General features: G+C 43.7%; 1 protein-coding gene across 2 annotated transcripts in view; it reads left to right on the top strand.

Moving 5' to 3' along the window:
• Nucleotides 1–3,460: 3,460 nt before the first annotated feature.
• The window catches only part of RHEB (Ras homolog, mTORC1 binding), a 46,621-nt gene continuing 34,839 nt past the window's right edge, over nucleotides 3,461–15,242 (top strand). The window contains exon 1 of one of the 2 annotated variants that reach the window (XM_082399014.1): nucleotides 3,461–3,811. In XM_082399014.1, the coding sequence (XP_082255140.1) occupies nucleotides 3,662–3,811 (150 nt within the window). In that variant the 5' untranslated portion in view covers nucleotides 3,461–3,661. The remainder of the gene's footprint in view (nucleotides 3,812–15,242) is intronic. The other variant, XM_082399013.1, reaches the window with a different exon arrangement.

Here is a 15,242-nt window from a genome sequence, read left to right as displayed (position 1 = left end):
TGAATTTCTCATCTGACCTCCTATCAATTTCTACTCATTAAAGAGTGCAAGAACCCTGGTCGGTAATAATTCATCCCCTCACATCAGGAATAATCTACAGCTACTGCAGAGGCCTGACCTGTCCTCAGAGCTCCTGCTGAGCTGACTTCCTTTCTCACGCTCAGCCCACTCCATGGACTGAGGGCCACCCCGGCTCACTCCACTTCCCGCTTCTGAGAGCACCTCACGAAACCTCAGGGCTTGGGCCAGGCTGATCCCCTGGCTTTGGAAAAAAAGAGGATCTTCTTTCATCCCCGGGTAAGTCGGGGGCGTGGCTTCCGCATGATGGCCTCATGCTAGGACACTGAGGACAGGCCTACCAAGGCCCTGCCGAGGAAACCGCTCTCTCATTTACAAGACCACACAATGAAGTGACCTTGGCATGCTGCCCAAATCTGGATTGTTTGATTTTTAACAATACCCTATGTGAGGCATAACAGACAGTCTGATTCGGCTTGTACCAAGGTTAAGGTGAGCCTAGTTCTTTTTCTAGTCTTCCTTCATCAAATATTCAGAAAGCAAAACAACAACAAAACGCCTTCATGCCTACTTTCATTTAGGGTCACCCTTTCACGTGTGAAAAGGTAAAATAATTTCACAAATGTCTTTCTAGGAAAAATAAGCATAGTAGTGATTTTCACTCCTCTCTTTCTTAGTCTAACCCAATGGAGAAAAAAAGAAGTTTTGTACATTACCTCCAGGAATTAGTTCCAACTAGAAGTCAGATGTCACTGGCCTTAGAAATGACATCCCACAATATAATCCCAAATAACGAACAGTTCAAGCTTCAAATAACTGCCATGACCAGCTACACAGGAGGTTTGGGCCAAGGGAGCCTTACCTGGCCAATCTATAGGTTTAGCATGAGCTCCTCACTCAAGAGATAATGTTAATTAGCTGAACTCACCACGTCTCCTCTCTGGAATTTAAACGGAAGAGACCGAATTCTTGGTTCCCAGGGAAACAGAAGGACACACAGAGAGAAGGCAGTATGCAGAGGCCATAAGACAGAGCAGAACCTGCACAGGAGAAATTGATTGGTGGCAGAACTCCCTACTGCTGAAAAGGTTAACAAGTGTTCTCAATCAGAAGAACTACAATTGATCCTTGAACATCACAGGGGTTAGCGGCAAGGATCCTCTGCTGAGTGGAAAATCCGAGAATGGCCCTCCGGATCTGTGGTTCCTCTGTATCTGCGACCCGGCAACCACAGATCCAACCAACCTTGGATTGTGTAGTATACTATAGTATTTGCTATTGAAAACATCCGGGTGTAAGTGGATCCTGCAGTTCAAACCAGTGTTGTTCGAGGTCAACTCTACTTTGAATTCAGAAGCGAGTCCATTTTCTATATGGTCTGGCTGCGGTCAGTTATTTCTATGTGAATTCATACATCAATCCCAAATATTTTAGGTAATCTGAGTCATTTCTTAAACCAAAGAAATTCTCCCCATTCTGGAATAAAGGAATTTTCAGAACTCCTGGGTCTGGCCTTAAAGGGCTTTAACACAACTGAAACATTTCTTGAATGAATTTGTCCTTTACAACTGCATTTCCCAGTCTGGACTCCTAAAACTCCCAGGCTAGGACAGTGCTTTCAAACTTTCTGAGGCAATGCACAGTAAGAAATACATTTTACAATGGAACTCAGTATACAATACACATATATAGCATAACTATAAATACTATAAACAGAAATGTCATGAAACAATACTCACCCTTACTATGCAAGGTACTCTTTTTTATTGTTCTTCTATTTAAAATGACAAAAAACGCCCACTAAGCTGATTTCACAACGCACTAGACAGTCTAGTACCATCAGTTCAAGATACTGCAGTAGGTGCATCCAAATTCACAGGATAAAAATTATACATTTGACCTGAATTTTTTTAAATATTTCAACAAATTACAGAGTAGAAATGCAAAAATCCATCAAGATAAAATACAACTTTAAAGGCATTTCTCACTTCCAGCTGGTGGCCTGGTGCTTCAATCTGTAGACCCCCCAGGACATGAATATGTGCACGCCCCCTCTCCTGTTGAGTACTTCAGCGGGATCGTGGAAGGATTCTGCCGTAACGCTAGTGTTCTAACTCAACAAGGCCTCTGTACGAGACTGTCACCTCTAAATCTTCATACCAGGAATCCTATCCTGCCGCTCAGCTTCCTGGGGGCTCCTCCTCTGTGCTCACTGGGAGAGGCCAGGACGAGAGAGCGGTGGTCCCACTCAGCCACGCAGGACAACGCTGCCAAACAGCCCGAGGACAACAGGGGACATCGGTAGAATCAGTGGGTATCTGCTTCTTTGGCAACCGCCATGGACAAGAATACCTACCATGACGGAAAGCTCCGATCGCCTCCTCTTTTCTCGGGCCCGGCTTTCACCTTCTTTTTGCAGGACCCAGGCCTCCCGGGCTGGCGTCCCTTCTCGTACCCCAACATTGGTGCCACCCCCAGGGCCCTTCACCAGCACCACTGGAAAAAGGGGTTGTAGGTGCGCCTTTTGTGGGAAATACAGCAGCGTCCCATTACCGGAGAGGTCAACCCACACCAGAGCGCAGGCGCAAAAGTCTTAAATCCCGCCCTCCCCGAAGGATGGTTCTGGAGAGTTCTCAACCAACAACGGCTGGTGTTTACGTTTGCCTACTTAATTAGCCACGCAGGTGTTGACAGTTAAAGATGTGTCGACTTGCGCTATTTATTTCCCGTGAGGTGTGCGGGATCCGCAAATCCCAGGGCTGAGACCAGAACTGGGCTCAATGAAATGCATAACATTTTGAATTAACGCATATTCCATTCTTCCCACGGTCCTTCACCCATGGATGATACTTAGTCATCACCTGCAGACTCAAACCCAGACTTACTAACGCTAATATAGCAAAGAGTTTTTTAAAAAACCACACACACGAGTAACGTACTACCCAACCAACAGCCCAACGAGCAACCGCCACGCGCCTCGCGCCTTTTAAAGGCTCAGCGGGCGCGAGTCCACGAACCGCTCAGCGTCCCACCAATCACCGCATCTTCCACATCTTGCCCCGCCTCCTCACCCCGACCTAACCAATCACTGGGGAGCTAGCTTCTATCCGCCCCTCCCGTCAGCCACCGACCCTTACGAAGTTCGAAGCTTCAAATCTCACTGGTGCCCAACCGCGCGGTCCCAGTCCGAATTTATTTTTAGCTCCCGGGCAAGCAGCCCCGCCTCTGGCTCCTCCCCTCCACCGCCCCCAATGGGAGAAGGAGTTTCCGTCGCGTCATCGTGCGGGCGGGTTAGAACTGCCCAATCGGCGCTCGGAGAGAATTGGCGTAATTAAAAAGCGGCGGAAGCCGGTGGGAGGGTCATGACGCAGCGAGTTTCAGTTGTGACTTTTACAGGGGCATCTCGGCGTCCTCTCTTTTTCCGTTTAAAGTGAAACACCGCCCGACGCAACCTCGTGCGTTTCGGGGGCGAGGGCGGCCGCCGCAGCGGGAGGACGACGCTGACGCGAGCCTCTGTAGGGGGGCCCTGCGGCGGCGCGCGGTCACGTGGGCGTGTTTGGGGGCGGGGCCGCGCGGCGGTTCCGGGCGGTTGGGCGCGCGAGCGAGGAGCAGAGGCAGCCGCGCCCGCCCGCCCCGCCCCTGGATGCCGCTGTGCCCCGGCGCGGCCGCCACCGATCGCAGCACAGGAGCCGCCGCCGCCACGGTTGATGTGGTTGGCCCGGGGCTGAGGAGGCCGCTAAGATGCCGCAGTCCAAGTCCCGGAAGATCGCGATCCTGGGCTACCGGTCTGTGGGTGAGTGGCGGGCGCCGCGCGGCCTCCTCGCGTCCGGGCCCGGCCTCGCCTGGGCGCCGGGACGCGGCGGGCCCGGCCAAGTTTGGGGCCGGCGCGGCCATGTGGCGGCCGCGCGTTTCGTAACCAGCCGCCCGCCGCCGCCGCCACCTCCATCTTGAGGGGAGGCGGCGGCGCGGCCGGGCCCGCGGGGCGGCGGCGGGCGGCCCGGGCGCGGCGGGAAGTGTCTGGGAGGCCGCGGGCGGACGGGGAGCTCAGGTTGGTCCGGTGCCGGGGAGGCGGTGCGGGGTCTGCCTCTCGGCCGACTGCCGCGGGGCGCCCACAGGCAGGAGTCGCACCTGTCCCTCTGCACCTCCCCGCGGCGAGCTGTCGTGATCGTTGCTAGCCTTTCCACTCCAAATTAAAGTCCGTGGGATTTTAACAAAGGAAATAGCACTTGGGGTTTTTCTGTCTGTGAAGTTCAGCATTTTAAAGAAAACCAGGGACCTAAAGGACGTTTGGCTAGTGAGGGCAAGTTTTCTACGGAAGAAACTCGGAAGAATCCTCTTCGGAAGCCCCTTAGATGCTGCCAGCGGCCGAAGTAGGAGGGCACAGAAAGAGCAATTTCTGATCTCTCGGTGTCCTATTTTTCTTTGGGAAAAAAATAAGGTCAGGTACTTGTAACCAGGCTGTTGAAGTAATTAAAAAGTTTTTTTTTCCCCCTCGAAAAAGGTTGACATATATTTGCAACTGTTGGTGGCAGTCGCTTTTTTGCCGAACGGAGGTGGTCTGGGGTTGAGTGGGGATGGATGGACGGGGTGCTAGAAGACGAGTGAGAAAAGAGAACCGTTGGACTTAGCCATGCTTCAGGGTGAGCCTTTATGGTCTTTGACAACGGGCAGCCTGGAGAAATTACCTTTATCTTTTCGTATTGTTTTTAAGAAGTAAATGAGCCTCAGGAGAATGTGTGCTTGACCACAGTGGGGCGGGGGTGGGGTGTGTGAAAGCAGGTTTGGAGTCTCTGGTGATTGCAGGAGGAGGAAAGCTTGTAACTGCCGGCTGCTCATTGGACGGACTCCCCGAGCTCGCTCGCTTTCTGTTCTGCTTCTTCACCCCCATTTTCCACGGCCGGTGCCAAGGTCTGTGCTCTTTGCCCAAGACTAGCTACAGCGTGCTTACTCATCCTTTTATCATCTCTCTCCGTCAAAGGGCTGGGGGGTGTAGGGGGGAGTCAAGATCAGAGGCTGAGAGACGCTTGTGTAGAGATGGGGGGTGACTCCTGTAGGGTGCAATGCCAAATCGTGTGGGGGAAGAACAGGTGACAGCCTTAACAGCTGCAGCCATGAAAGAACCGTGCCTCAGCTGGAGGCTTTTGAAGTCCCTGACCGTCCCGAATGCCCGTATGGAAGCCGGCATCCCACCTTGATTGGCAGTCTGAACCACGGAGCCCTTTGCTTCTCTGCATTTTGAAGTGTGGGACTATAACATATCCTGGCTCTTGAGTGAGTTCTATCTAATCAGATACAGAGCGCCCACTAATTAAACGTAGCAGTCTCTGAATAATCAAGTTACAGGTGACCTGTACCTGGGCTACCTGGTCTCAACTGAGAGAATGCCCCAAAGATCCCGACTTATTGACCCCTTGAAATTCTGGAGCTGGTGATCCAGTCTTCAGTAAGCGAGTCTAGCTGTTTTGCTAAAGAAGTTCCTTATGTCCAGTTGAAACCCATTCTGTCTCACCTGCCTTCTAGTCGTCAGCCTCCTAAAGACCCAGATGTGACACGTCACCCCTTTGCCTTCACTTCACGTTTATTTTAAACTGCTGTTAATAAAATACTGTGCTGGGGCTTCCCTGGTGGCGCAGTGGTTGAGAGTCTGCCTGCCAATGCAGGGGACACGGGTTCGAGCCCTGGTCTGGGAAGGTCCCACATGCCGCGGAACAACTGGGCCCGTGAGCCACAACTACTGAGCCTGCGCGTCTGGAGCCTGTGCTCCGCAACAAGAGAGGCCGCGACAGTGAGAGGCCCGCGCACCGCGATGAAGAGTGGCCTCTGCTCGCCGCAACTAGAGAAAGCCCTCGCACAGAAACGGAGACCCAACACAGCCAAAACTAAATAAATAAATAAATAAATTTATTTTTTAAAAAAATTAAAATTAAAAAAAATAAATAAATAAATAAAATAAAATACTGTGCTAAATTAGCCTCCAGTGGCATACAGAGTAAGTTCAGTCCCTATTTTCTGTGCCTTCAATATATCATATTGCTATATCCTACGCCATTTTCTCCGTATTCATTTTCATATGTGGTGATTAAAGTGAAATGTATTTTGCAGAGGTTAAATTATTCCCAGTCTTTGCATTTGATTTTACAATTGTTTACCTTTGTTATGAACCAGGACATTTTGTAGTTGTGGGCTCTTTTGTTTTGCCAGCATCAAAAAAGGAGATAACTCCCTGATTCCATGTAGTCGCTACCCTTCAGAGAATTATTCAGTATTCAGACTTACGAGTTTACTGACACGCTTGCTTGCGAGTGGTGCTATACTAGAGAAATTTGAGTATCTGTGTTTCTTTTCTAGGTTGTGTTACTTTGTGATACTAAGCTGTTGTGTCATATTGACTGGGGGTGGGAAAAGGCTAAGCTAGAAAGCACACCTTTCCTAGAATGTTCTTTTGGTTAAATATCTCATGCCAGTTTGACTAGTAAAATACTTGTAAGTTTATTTTAAAAGTTTGCCTTCAGATAAAACTAGCAAGTGCAATGATTGTTTTACTACTTGGCATTCAAATTTTGTATTTTTAAAAAACATTGATAAAACTACCAGTGAGGAAAATATAATTCTCAGGTAATTTATACAACTCTTTTTTTTTTTTTTTTCCCCTGAAGTACTTTTCCTGTTATTTACAATGTTAAGCTTTTAAGGACACGTCACCTGTAACGCAGGCCGGCTTTCAGGGAGTGCTTTGTAGTAATTGTTTTAGTGGTGGCCAAATGTACCAGCTCCCTAACATCTATTGTTTCTAACACAAACGAGTAGTCCCATGATAGGAGGTAACTAAACTTAATTGAATTAAAGCTATAGTGTCATTTAATTATCTTCAAATAAAATCTGGCACCTTTTTCACTGGAATGTTCTACAGAGAGCTTTGATAATCGAGTTTACCATTAGACCATCATCAAAAGACTGTCATATATAATAAGCCTCAGGGGTTAACAAGCAGGAGGGAATCACAAGAATGTGAAAGATCTTAAGAGAGGAAATGAAACAATTCTGTGGTTTGGTAAAAGGCAATTCAGTAATAGTAACTCAAATTATTACCTACCTTGTCAGAATATTTTAGGTAGTAAAGAACATGCATCCTTTGATTTGGATACTTCAGAGGGAAAGATGTCATTAAATTTGTTTCTGGTATAATATAGTCCAATTGTATTCTGATTTACTGTATATTTTTTAATTATCCTATCCTTTTCTAACACATTGCATTGAAAATTTTTAAAGTAAAAAGTTGTGTACCTGTGGGAGGGGATAGTCCTGTAGTGACCACCTTGTGTTGAAGCTTGAAATTAACTTTTTTTTCAGTGTCATACATTGTTTTTGTACAAGAGAATAATCAGAGCTTGCATTTGTGATTATGACTTCCCAGTGCTTAATGTAATTTTTTAGACTTTTTTTTTAAGTATAGCTGACGTACAATGTTTATATAAGTTACAGGTGTACAACAAAGTAATTAACAATTTTTAAAGGTTATACTCTATTTATAGTTACTATAAAACATTGGCTGTATTGCCCGTGTTGTACAATATATCCTTGTAGCTTATTTTGTACATAAAAGTTTGTACGGCTTAGTCCCCTACCCCTGTATTGCCTCTCCCTACTGCTAACCGTTAGTTCTGTATATCTGTGAGTCTGCTTCTTTTTTGTTATATCAGATGTTACTTTGATGTCCATGTGGGTTATATCGATCCCTACTTACCTTCATCTCCCCAAAAAGAAACTTTGTACTCATTAGCAGTCAGTCACTTCCCATCCTCTCCTCACCTCAGCCCCTGTCATCCACTGATCTACTTTCTGTTTATATGAATTTACCTATTCTGGACATTTCATATAAATGGAATCACGTATACATGGTATTTTGTGCCTGGCATTTATCATTTAACAAATATTTTCAAGGTTCATCCATGTTGTAGCATGTATCAGTAATTCATTCCTTTTGGTTGCCAAATAATATTGCATTATTTGAATATACCACGTTCTGTTCATACATTTGTCAATTAATGGACATGCAGGCTGTTTCTACATTTGAGCTATTAGAAGTAATGCTGTTCTGAGCATTCATATTTCATATTTTGTGTGTGTGATTTTTGTGTAGACATGTTTTCGCTTCTTTTAGGTATACTCCTAGGAGTGTAATTGCTGGGTCGTATTGTAATTTTATGTTTAATATTTTGAAGAACTGTCAGACTGTTTTCCAACCATTTTACATTCCGACCAACAGTTGAAGTTGGTTTCAATTTTTCCACATCCTCACCAACACTTGTTATCTGTCTTTTTATTTAATTTTTATTATTTTTTATTTATTTTTTTATTGACATATAATACAGTTGACTTACAGTGTTGTGTTAGTTTCTGGTGTACAGGAAAGTGATTCTGATATATATATATATTCATATTCTTTTTGATTGTGGTTTATTATAGTGTATTGAATATAGTTCCCTGTGCTACGCAGTGGGACCTTGTTGTTTATTTTATATATAATAGTTTGTATCTGCTAATCCCAAACTCCTAATTTATCCCTCCCCCCACCTCCTTTCCCCTTTGGTGACCATAAGTTTGTTTTGTATGTCTGTGAGTCGGTTTCTGCTTCGTAAAAAAGTTCATTTGTGTCATATTTTAGATTCCACATATAAGTGATATAGAGTATTTGTCTTTCTGTCTGGCTTAAATTCACTTAGTTTGATAATCTCTTGGTCCATCCATGTTGCTGCAAATAATATCATTTCATTCTTTTTTATGGCTGAGTAATATTCCATTGTATATATGTATCGCATCTTCTTTATCCATTTATCTGTCGATGGACGTTTAGGTTGTTTCCATGTCTTGGCTATTGTAAATAGTGCTGCTGTGTACATAGGGGTGCATGTATCTTTTCAAATTAGAATTTTCGTCTTTTCCAGATGTATGTCCAGGAGTGGGATTGCAGGGTCACACAGTAGTTCTATTTTTAGTTTTTTAAGGAATCTCCATACTGTTCTCCATAGTGGCTGCACCAACTTACATTCCCACCAACAGTGTAGGAGGGTTCCCTTTTCTCCACACCCTCTCCAACATTTGTTATTTGTAGACTTTTTAATAATAGCCATTCTGACCTGTGTGAAGTGGTACCTCATTGTAGTTTTGATTTGCATTTCTCTAATAATTAATTAGCTCATCTGTTTTTCTTGTACCAGCCGTCCTTCTGGGTGTGAAGTATCATATACTATTTGCAAATAATTTCTTCCATTCTTTGGGTTGTCTTTTCACTTTCTTGATGGTGGCCTTGGAACCAAAAATTTTAAATTTTGACAAAGTCCAATTTATTTTTTCTTTTGTCACTTGTACTTTTGGTGTCATATTTAAGAAACCATTGCTATGTAGATTTACCACTATGTTTTCTTCTAAATGTTTTATACTTTTATTTCTTATATTTGGGTCTATGATCTATTCAGAGTTAAATTTTGTATGTGTTGGGAGATAGGAGTACAACTTGATTCTTTCATATGTAGATATCAAGTTGTCCCAGCACCTTTTGTTAAAAGACTATTCTTTCCTCACTGAATTGTCTTGACATCCTTGTCAAAAACCATGTGACCATAAATGTACGGGTTTACTTCTGGACTCTGTTCCTTTGATCTATATGGTCCTTGTGCCTGTATCACACTGTCTAGATTACTGTTGTTTTATGGTAAGTTTCAAAATACGGAAGTGTGAGCCCCCTAACTTAATTCTTTTTTAAGATTGTTTGATTATTCTGAGTCCCTTGTATTTTCATATGAATTTTAGGACTGGCTTATCAATTTCTGCCAAAGAAAAAAAAGCAACTGGCATTTTGATGGTGTTTTACAGTTTTGCAAGTATCTTCAATACCTGGTTTAAAAAACAGCTGAATTCTCATATGTGCTTCTGAATTCATTCCATTGTAATATGTTACTTTAATAAAGTATATGAGCCTGCACAGATACATACCTGGGAAAGGAAGGAGCATTTTAATACTACTTTTTCAGGTAATTGTGGGTATTTGACACCATCGAACCAAGACTCCATAAGTGGTAGTTTGTTAGAAGTTAGTTGGAGCATCTAAACTCACGTGGATGAAGTTTTTTTTACTCTATTACACTGAACTCTGTTGGTTTGTTTGCACTCTGAATGGATCTGCTACCCATACCTGATTTGGGAACATCGTACGTTGGTCATTTGGAAAATATTGGTTCACTGTTATGCAGATCCTTCCACATATTGACGCATTTCAATATACAGATATTTCTTTAAATGACATTTTTTAATATCACCATCAATCTCAGAAAAATCTAAATATTGGGAAGCTGTTAAGTTCACCCTGAGTGATGCAGAATTCTACTTCCTCTTGAGAGTTCGAATTTGATTGTTGGCAAAATGCTACCAGTTTTACTTAAAACGAGTCTCATTTCTTTCATTTCCAAGAAGATGTCTGCCAGATACCCACATCTGAAACAATGATAGTTTGTTGGTCATTCTTACAAGTAAAAATGGTGTTCCATGATAAAAGTGTCTGTTTCAGACCACTTCCCAAACAGTTGCACAAGTGCTTTTCTCGCAGACAGTGTCACACTTCAGTGGGTAGCAGCCATGCTTTATGCATACATCCCACTTTGTCTGCAGAACATCAAAAAGACATGTATTTAAAGGTCAAGATTTAATAAAATTAATAATTTTTACCGCTTCCTCAAGGACATTGTTAAGTAAAAATGGCTTGGCTTTTTTTTTCCTTTTTTGCTGTGAGTGCACGGTGGTGAAGAATACAATGACTGTCCTCTACAGTTTGTGACCACTGTCTTGCTTTGTGCTAAGGGGCACCAGTCTAGCAGTTTTACGCGCCACTGGTTTAGCACCATTCGTGCATATGTGAACATAGTGGAAAAGGCAAATAATATATGGTATTATGGAAATAGTTTTGACTTGTGAGCCCCCTGAAAAAGTCTCAAGGGACCCCCAGAGTTGTGCAGACTGTACTTGGGAACCATCGAAGCATGGTGTGCAGGATCTTGCTAGACTGCTACTCACTCCTGCTCAAGGGGATGCGGTGACCGCGGTCTTCGAGGAGACTCCAGGAGAGGCCCTGCAGCACTGGCCGAGGCCGGGATGGTGAGGCGGGAAGGAACTTGGCATGTGGGCAACGGAAGGGACTGGGGCGGCTGAGCGTTGCCAGGTGGGAAGACGAAGTGGGGTTGGAAAAGGTGGTCAGGAGCTGGCTGTACAGGGACTGTAGGGAAACTTTCCTCCTGGGTCATAAGCAGTGAATCACTGAAGCCTGGGGAGAGTTAGGATGTCTAAATGCTGGTTGACTTGGCCTCTGATTGTTGTGTAGTTTGGGGTGAAGTCTTGGTTTTTGACCTGGTAGTAGTGCAGCTCCCAAAGAGTAACAAAAATTTCAGGGTGGCAGCACAGCAGGATCTGTATGCTAATTAACATGGTTTTCAAGTACAAGTATCAGCAACTTTATCACAAAATGAGAAATAGCCATCTCTACCTGTGATTATGAAGTCAAAAAGGTACAACAGTTTCCTTAGCTTAGGGTCTGGAAGAGAGGGTTAATATTAATAACTTTAATACTGTCCATGAGTGGATTGTACTTGTTTATTTGAATAAATCACAACTGAACATGGACTTGATTGTGCAAGTTAAAAGCATTATGAAATCTCTAGTGCTCACACTTGAGAGAACCTTTATTCTTAGTTCTAATTGATTTTGAAGGACCAAATTAAGTCTTAACAGTCTCTTAAACTGATAACCATGAGAATGTAAACTCTTGGGTACCTTTGACATGAATTGCTTGATTGATTTAGAAATTTAATTTAATATCTCAAACACAAAGGTCCGGGGATTACTATTTTAGTGTTTTAATAACCTTAAATATATATTGGGCATCTGATAAAAGAGAGCGCCACGTAAGGCGTTGGAATTTGAAGTCTAAATTGGTATTAGTTTAGAACAGAAGCGCCGGAAACCTTGCACTCTGTGGGCAAGTGAAAGCAGGGTGATTTAAGGATCCTAATAAAATTCACTCCTGTGGGTCCTTGGTTGGTTGGTGTCCTCACCGTGATATAATTGAGTTCCCTCTTACCTCCCTGCTTCCCCTCCCCCATTTCTCTTTTTGTTGAGCTTTCTTACTCCTCAGGGACTTTTGAAATAGAAATAGGTATTTTAACAAGCCATGTTATGATCTTGCTTTTTGCAGGATTCAAAGTTGAATGTTAGCTACATGAAGGCATGGTAAATAATTTGTGAACATGGAGATGAAATTAACTGTGACTTGTACAGTTAATATAGTTTTAGGACATGAAAATGCTTTTCTAAGACCTGTATGTCTTGGATATAAATGCATCTGGCCAGTATTTTGCTGGTTTTCAAATCTACATCACTTTCGGAATTTATTTTAAAGAGAGTATTTAAAAATATAGTTTCTCTTCAGTCTTGTTCATGACTTATATGAGTGACTGAACGAAAAACCTAGTTGGCAAAATTCAAGCATGGTGACTGACATCAAGATGGAGGAGGGTTCAAAGTGACTCTGGAAGCCTGGACGCACCACACTGAAATATGGCGCTCTGTGGGGGGGGGGGGGGGTAGAAGCGGGGTTTCCAACCCACCTTCTGGGAAGAAACTAGATGTGAGTATGGCCTTGAGTACACCAGGGGGCAGGAGTGCCTGACCACAGAGGAGAGCCGTGCAGAAGTTCGGAACAGAACATCGCTGAGGTGGCTGCTGGAGGAAAGGAGGGCCACAGATGTGAAGTCTTACGTTTACATTTCAGAAGAATCTCCTGTGCGTATACAGGTGGAGAGACCTCGATTAATTTTCTGAGCAGTTCAGTTGACGGGTTCTCATCGTAAACTAGCTCGGCCGAACTCTGAACCCCAGGCAGAGCGCTGTCTTCAGTTCTGGTGCCCACTTCGAGTAGTGGTTCTTAACTTGGACTTCATGAGCTTTGCCTGAGACTGGGTGCATATTTTCTGGGGAAAGAATCCAGGACTTTTATCAGCTATCCAGAGGATTTCAGACCCTCAAAAGACTGAATTGCTGAAATGACTGGTTGAAGAGGGCAGTGTGTGTGAGTTAAGTGTATCACATGTTATTCAAATAGGTGTTCATTACATGTTTGAGTAACCTAAGTCCCTACTACGTGCCAGGTGCTGTGTACTTAGCCACCAAGGCCAGGGCGGCCCTGATCTCTGCCCGCAGGGAGCTCCAGTCTAGTGAGGCAGCCACAGTATACAGTTACTACTATTAACAATGATTGGCTGGTGTTTTTAAAGCATTTACTGGTGTGGGATATCTTTAAACTCCATGAGGTAGCACAGGTATGGTGAGGGATGGATTGGTGTTAGTATGTGGGGTCAATGCAGTTTTAAAGAGCTGTTGAAGAAATAATCTTTATTAATAACCATTCATGCTGATTGATAAATATGCTTTATGTCTCAATTCATTTTCCTAATTTTTTTTTATTACTAGTTTTGATCAATCTTAAACTCCATGTTCTCATTAAAGATTGTTTTATAATTTAGGTATTTATCTCTTGTTTGCTTTTCTCTAGCTCTTTCCCACCCGACCCCCAGCCTTCTCCCCAATTTTGGCCACAAATCTAGCAAAATTCATTCTTCATTGTTGCCAAACATTTAATTGACTGCAGTTTATCAGTTCTATTCCCTTACCTTCCATCTTGGCTTTACCTATAAATCATCCCAGAGAGATGAATATCCTGTTTTTAAAATCTTTAGAGAAGCAGGTCCATGGCCCTTCTTGTCAGCACTTTCTTTTTTTCCTTTTAGCTTAATAACCCAGATAGTTAACAAACTTCTTCATTTATGTAACTCAGATCTTCATGTTATGGTACAAACTTACTTCTCTTATTTTCCTCGGTGGAATGTATCTGGTAGCTTAGTGCTTGGCAATAGTAAGCACCTAATAAGTATTTGAGGGCTTCCCTGGTGGCGCAGTGGTTAAGAATCCGCCTGCTAATGCAGGGGACACGGGTTCGAGCCCTGGTCCGGGAAGATCCCACATGCCACGGAGCAGCTAAGCCCGAGTGCCACAACTACTGAGCCTGCTCTCTAGAGCCCACATGCCACAACTACTGAGCCTGCGCTCTAGAGCCCGTGAGCCACAACTACTGAAGCCCGCGCACCTAGAGCCCATGCTCCGCAACAAGAGAAGCCACTGCAATGAGAAGCCCGCACACGGCAATGAAGAGTAGCCCCGCTCACTGCAACTAGAGAAAGCCTGCATGGCATGCAGCAACAAAGACCCAACGCAGCCAAAAATAAATAAATAAAATAAATAAATTTATATATAAAAAAAAAGTATTTGAATGAGTAATAACTTTATGAACCAGTTTTACGTGGTTATTCTCTTTGTCAAAATAATAATTGCACCTTAATTTTTTTCTCTCCTACTATCTGTTGTTTGAAAATTGCTGAGGGAGTGTGAGAGAGAATAAGATGATGTCAGCCCTGCTTAATTCATAGGAACAAGTGAGATAATTCATGTGAAAATGTTTTGTAAACTTTTTTTTTTTTTAAGTGAAAGAAGGTTTACTCAGGGAGATACACACTCCATAGACAGAGTATGGGCCGTCTTAGAAGTTGAGAGGCCCCGAAATATGCGGTGGTTAGTTTTTATAGGTTGGGTAATTTCATAGGCTAATGAGTGGGAGAATTATTCCAACTATTTTGGGGAAGGGGCGGAGATTTCCAGGAATTGGGTCATAAACGCTTAAAACAGTGTCTCACTTGTAGGTGCTGGTGAACAATTAAAAGTTGGATTCTCTGTATCACATGCCCTCATCTGACTCCGTATGTGGCGGAGATGTGGGGATGGGGGTGCATATTAGAATCACAGGAAGCACTTCTGCAGAGCACACGGGAACTCCTTAGGCACCCTTTTTAAAATTAGAATGGTGAGGTATTTTGTGGTTTTTTTTCCAAAAGATTCCTTGGTGACCCTGATATATATACATCTCACCCTGCCCCCTCAAAAAAGCAACAATAACCAATGCTGCTATTGACAGAACTACACTTTTTTTTCTTTTTTTTCGGCTGCATTGGGTCTTTGTTGCGCGCGGGCTTTCTCTAGTTGCGGCGAGCAGGGGCTACTCTTCGTCGCAGTGTGAGGGCTTCTCATTGCGCTGGCTTCTCTTGTTGCGGAGCACGGGCTCTAGGTGT

This window comes from Balaenoptera borealis (genome assembly GCF_965194805.1).
Source record: "Balaenoptera borealis genome assembly, chromosome: 7".
NCBI classification, from domain to species: domain Eukaryota; kingdom Metazoa; phylum Chordata; class Mammalia; order Artiodactyla; family Balaenopteridae; genus Balaenoptera; species Balaenoptera borealis.
Note: the sequence above shows the minus strand (reverse complement) of the source record. Positions and strands in the feature narration are given on the sequence as shown.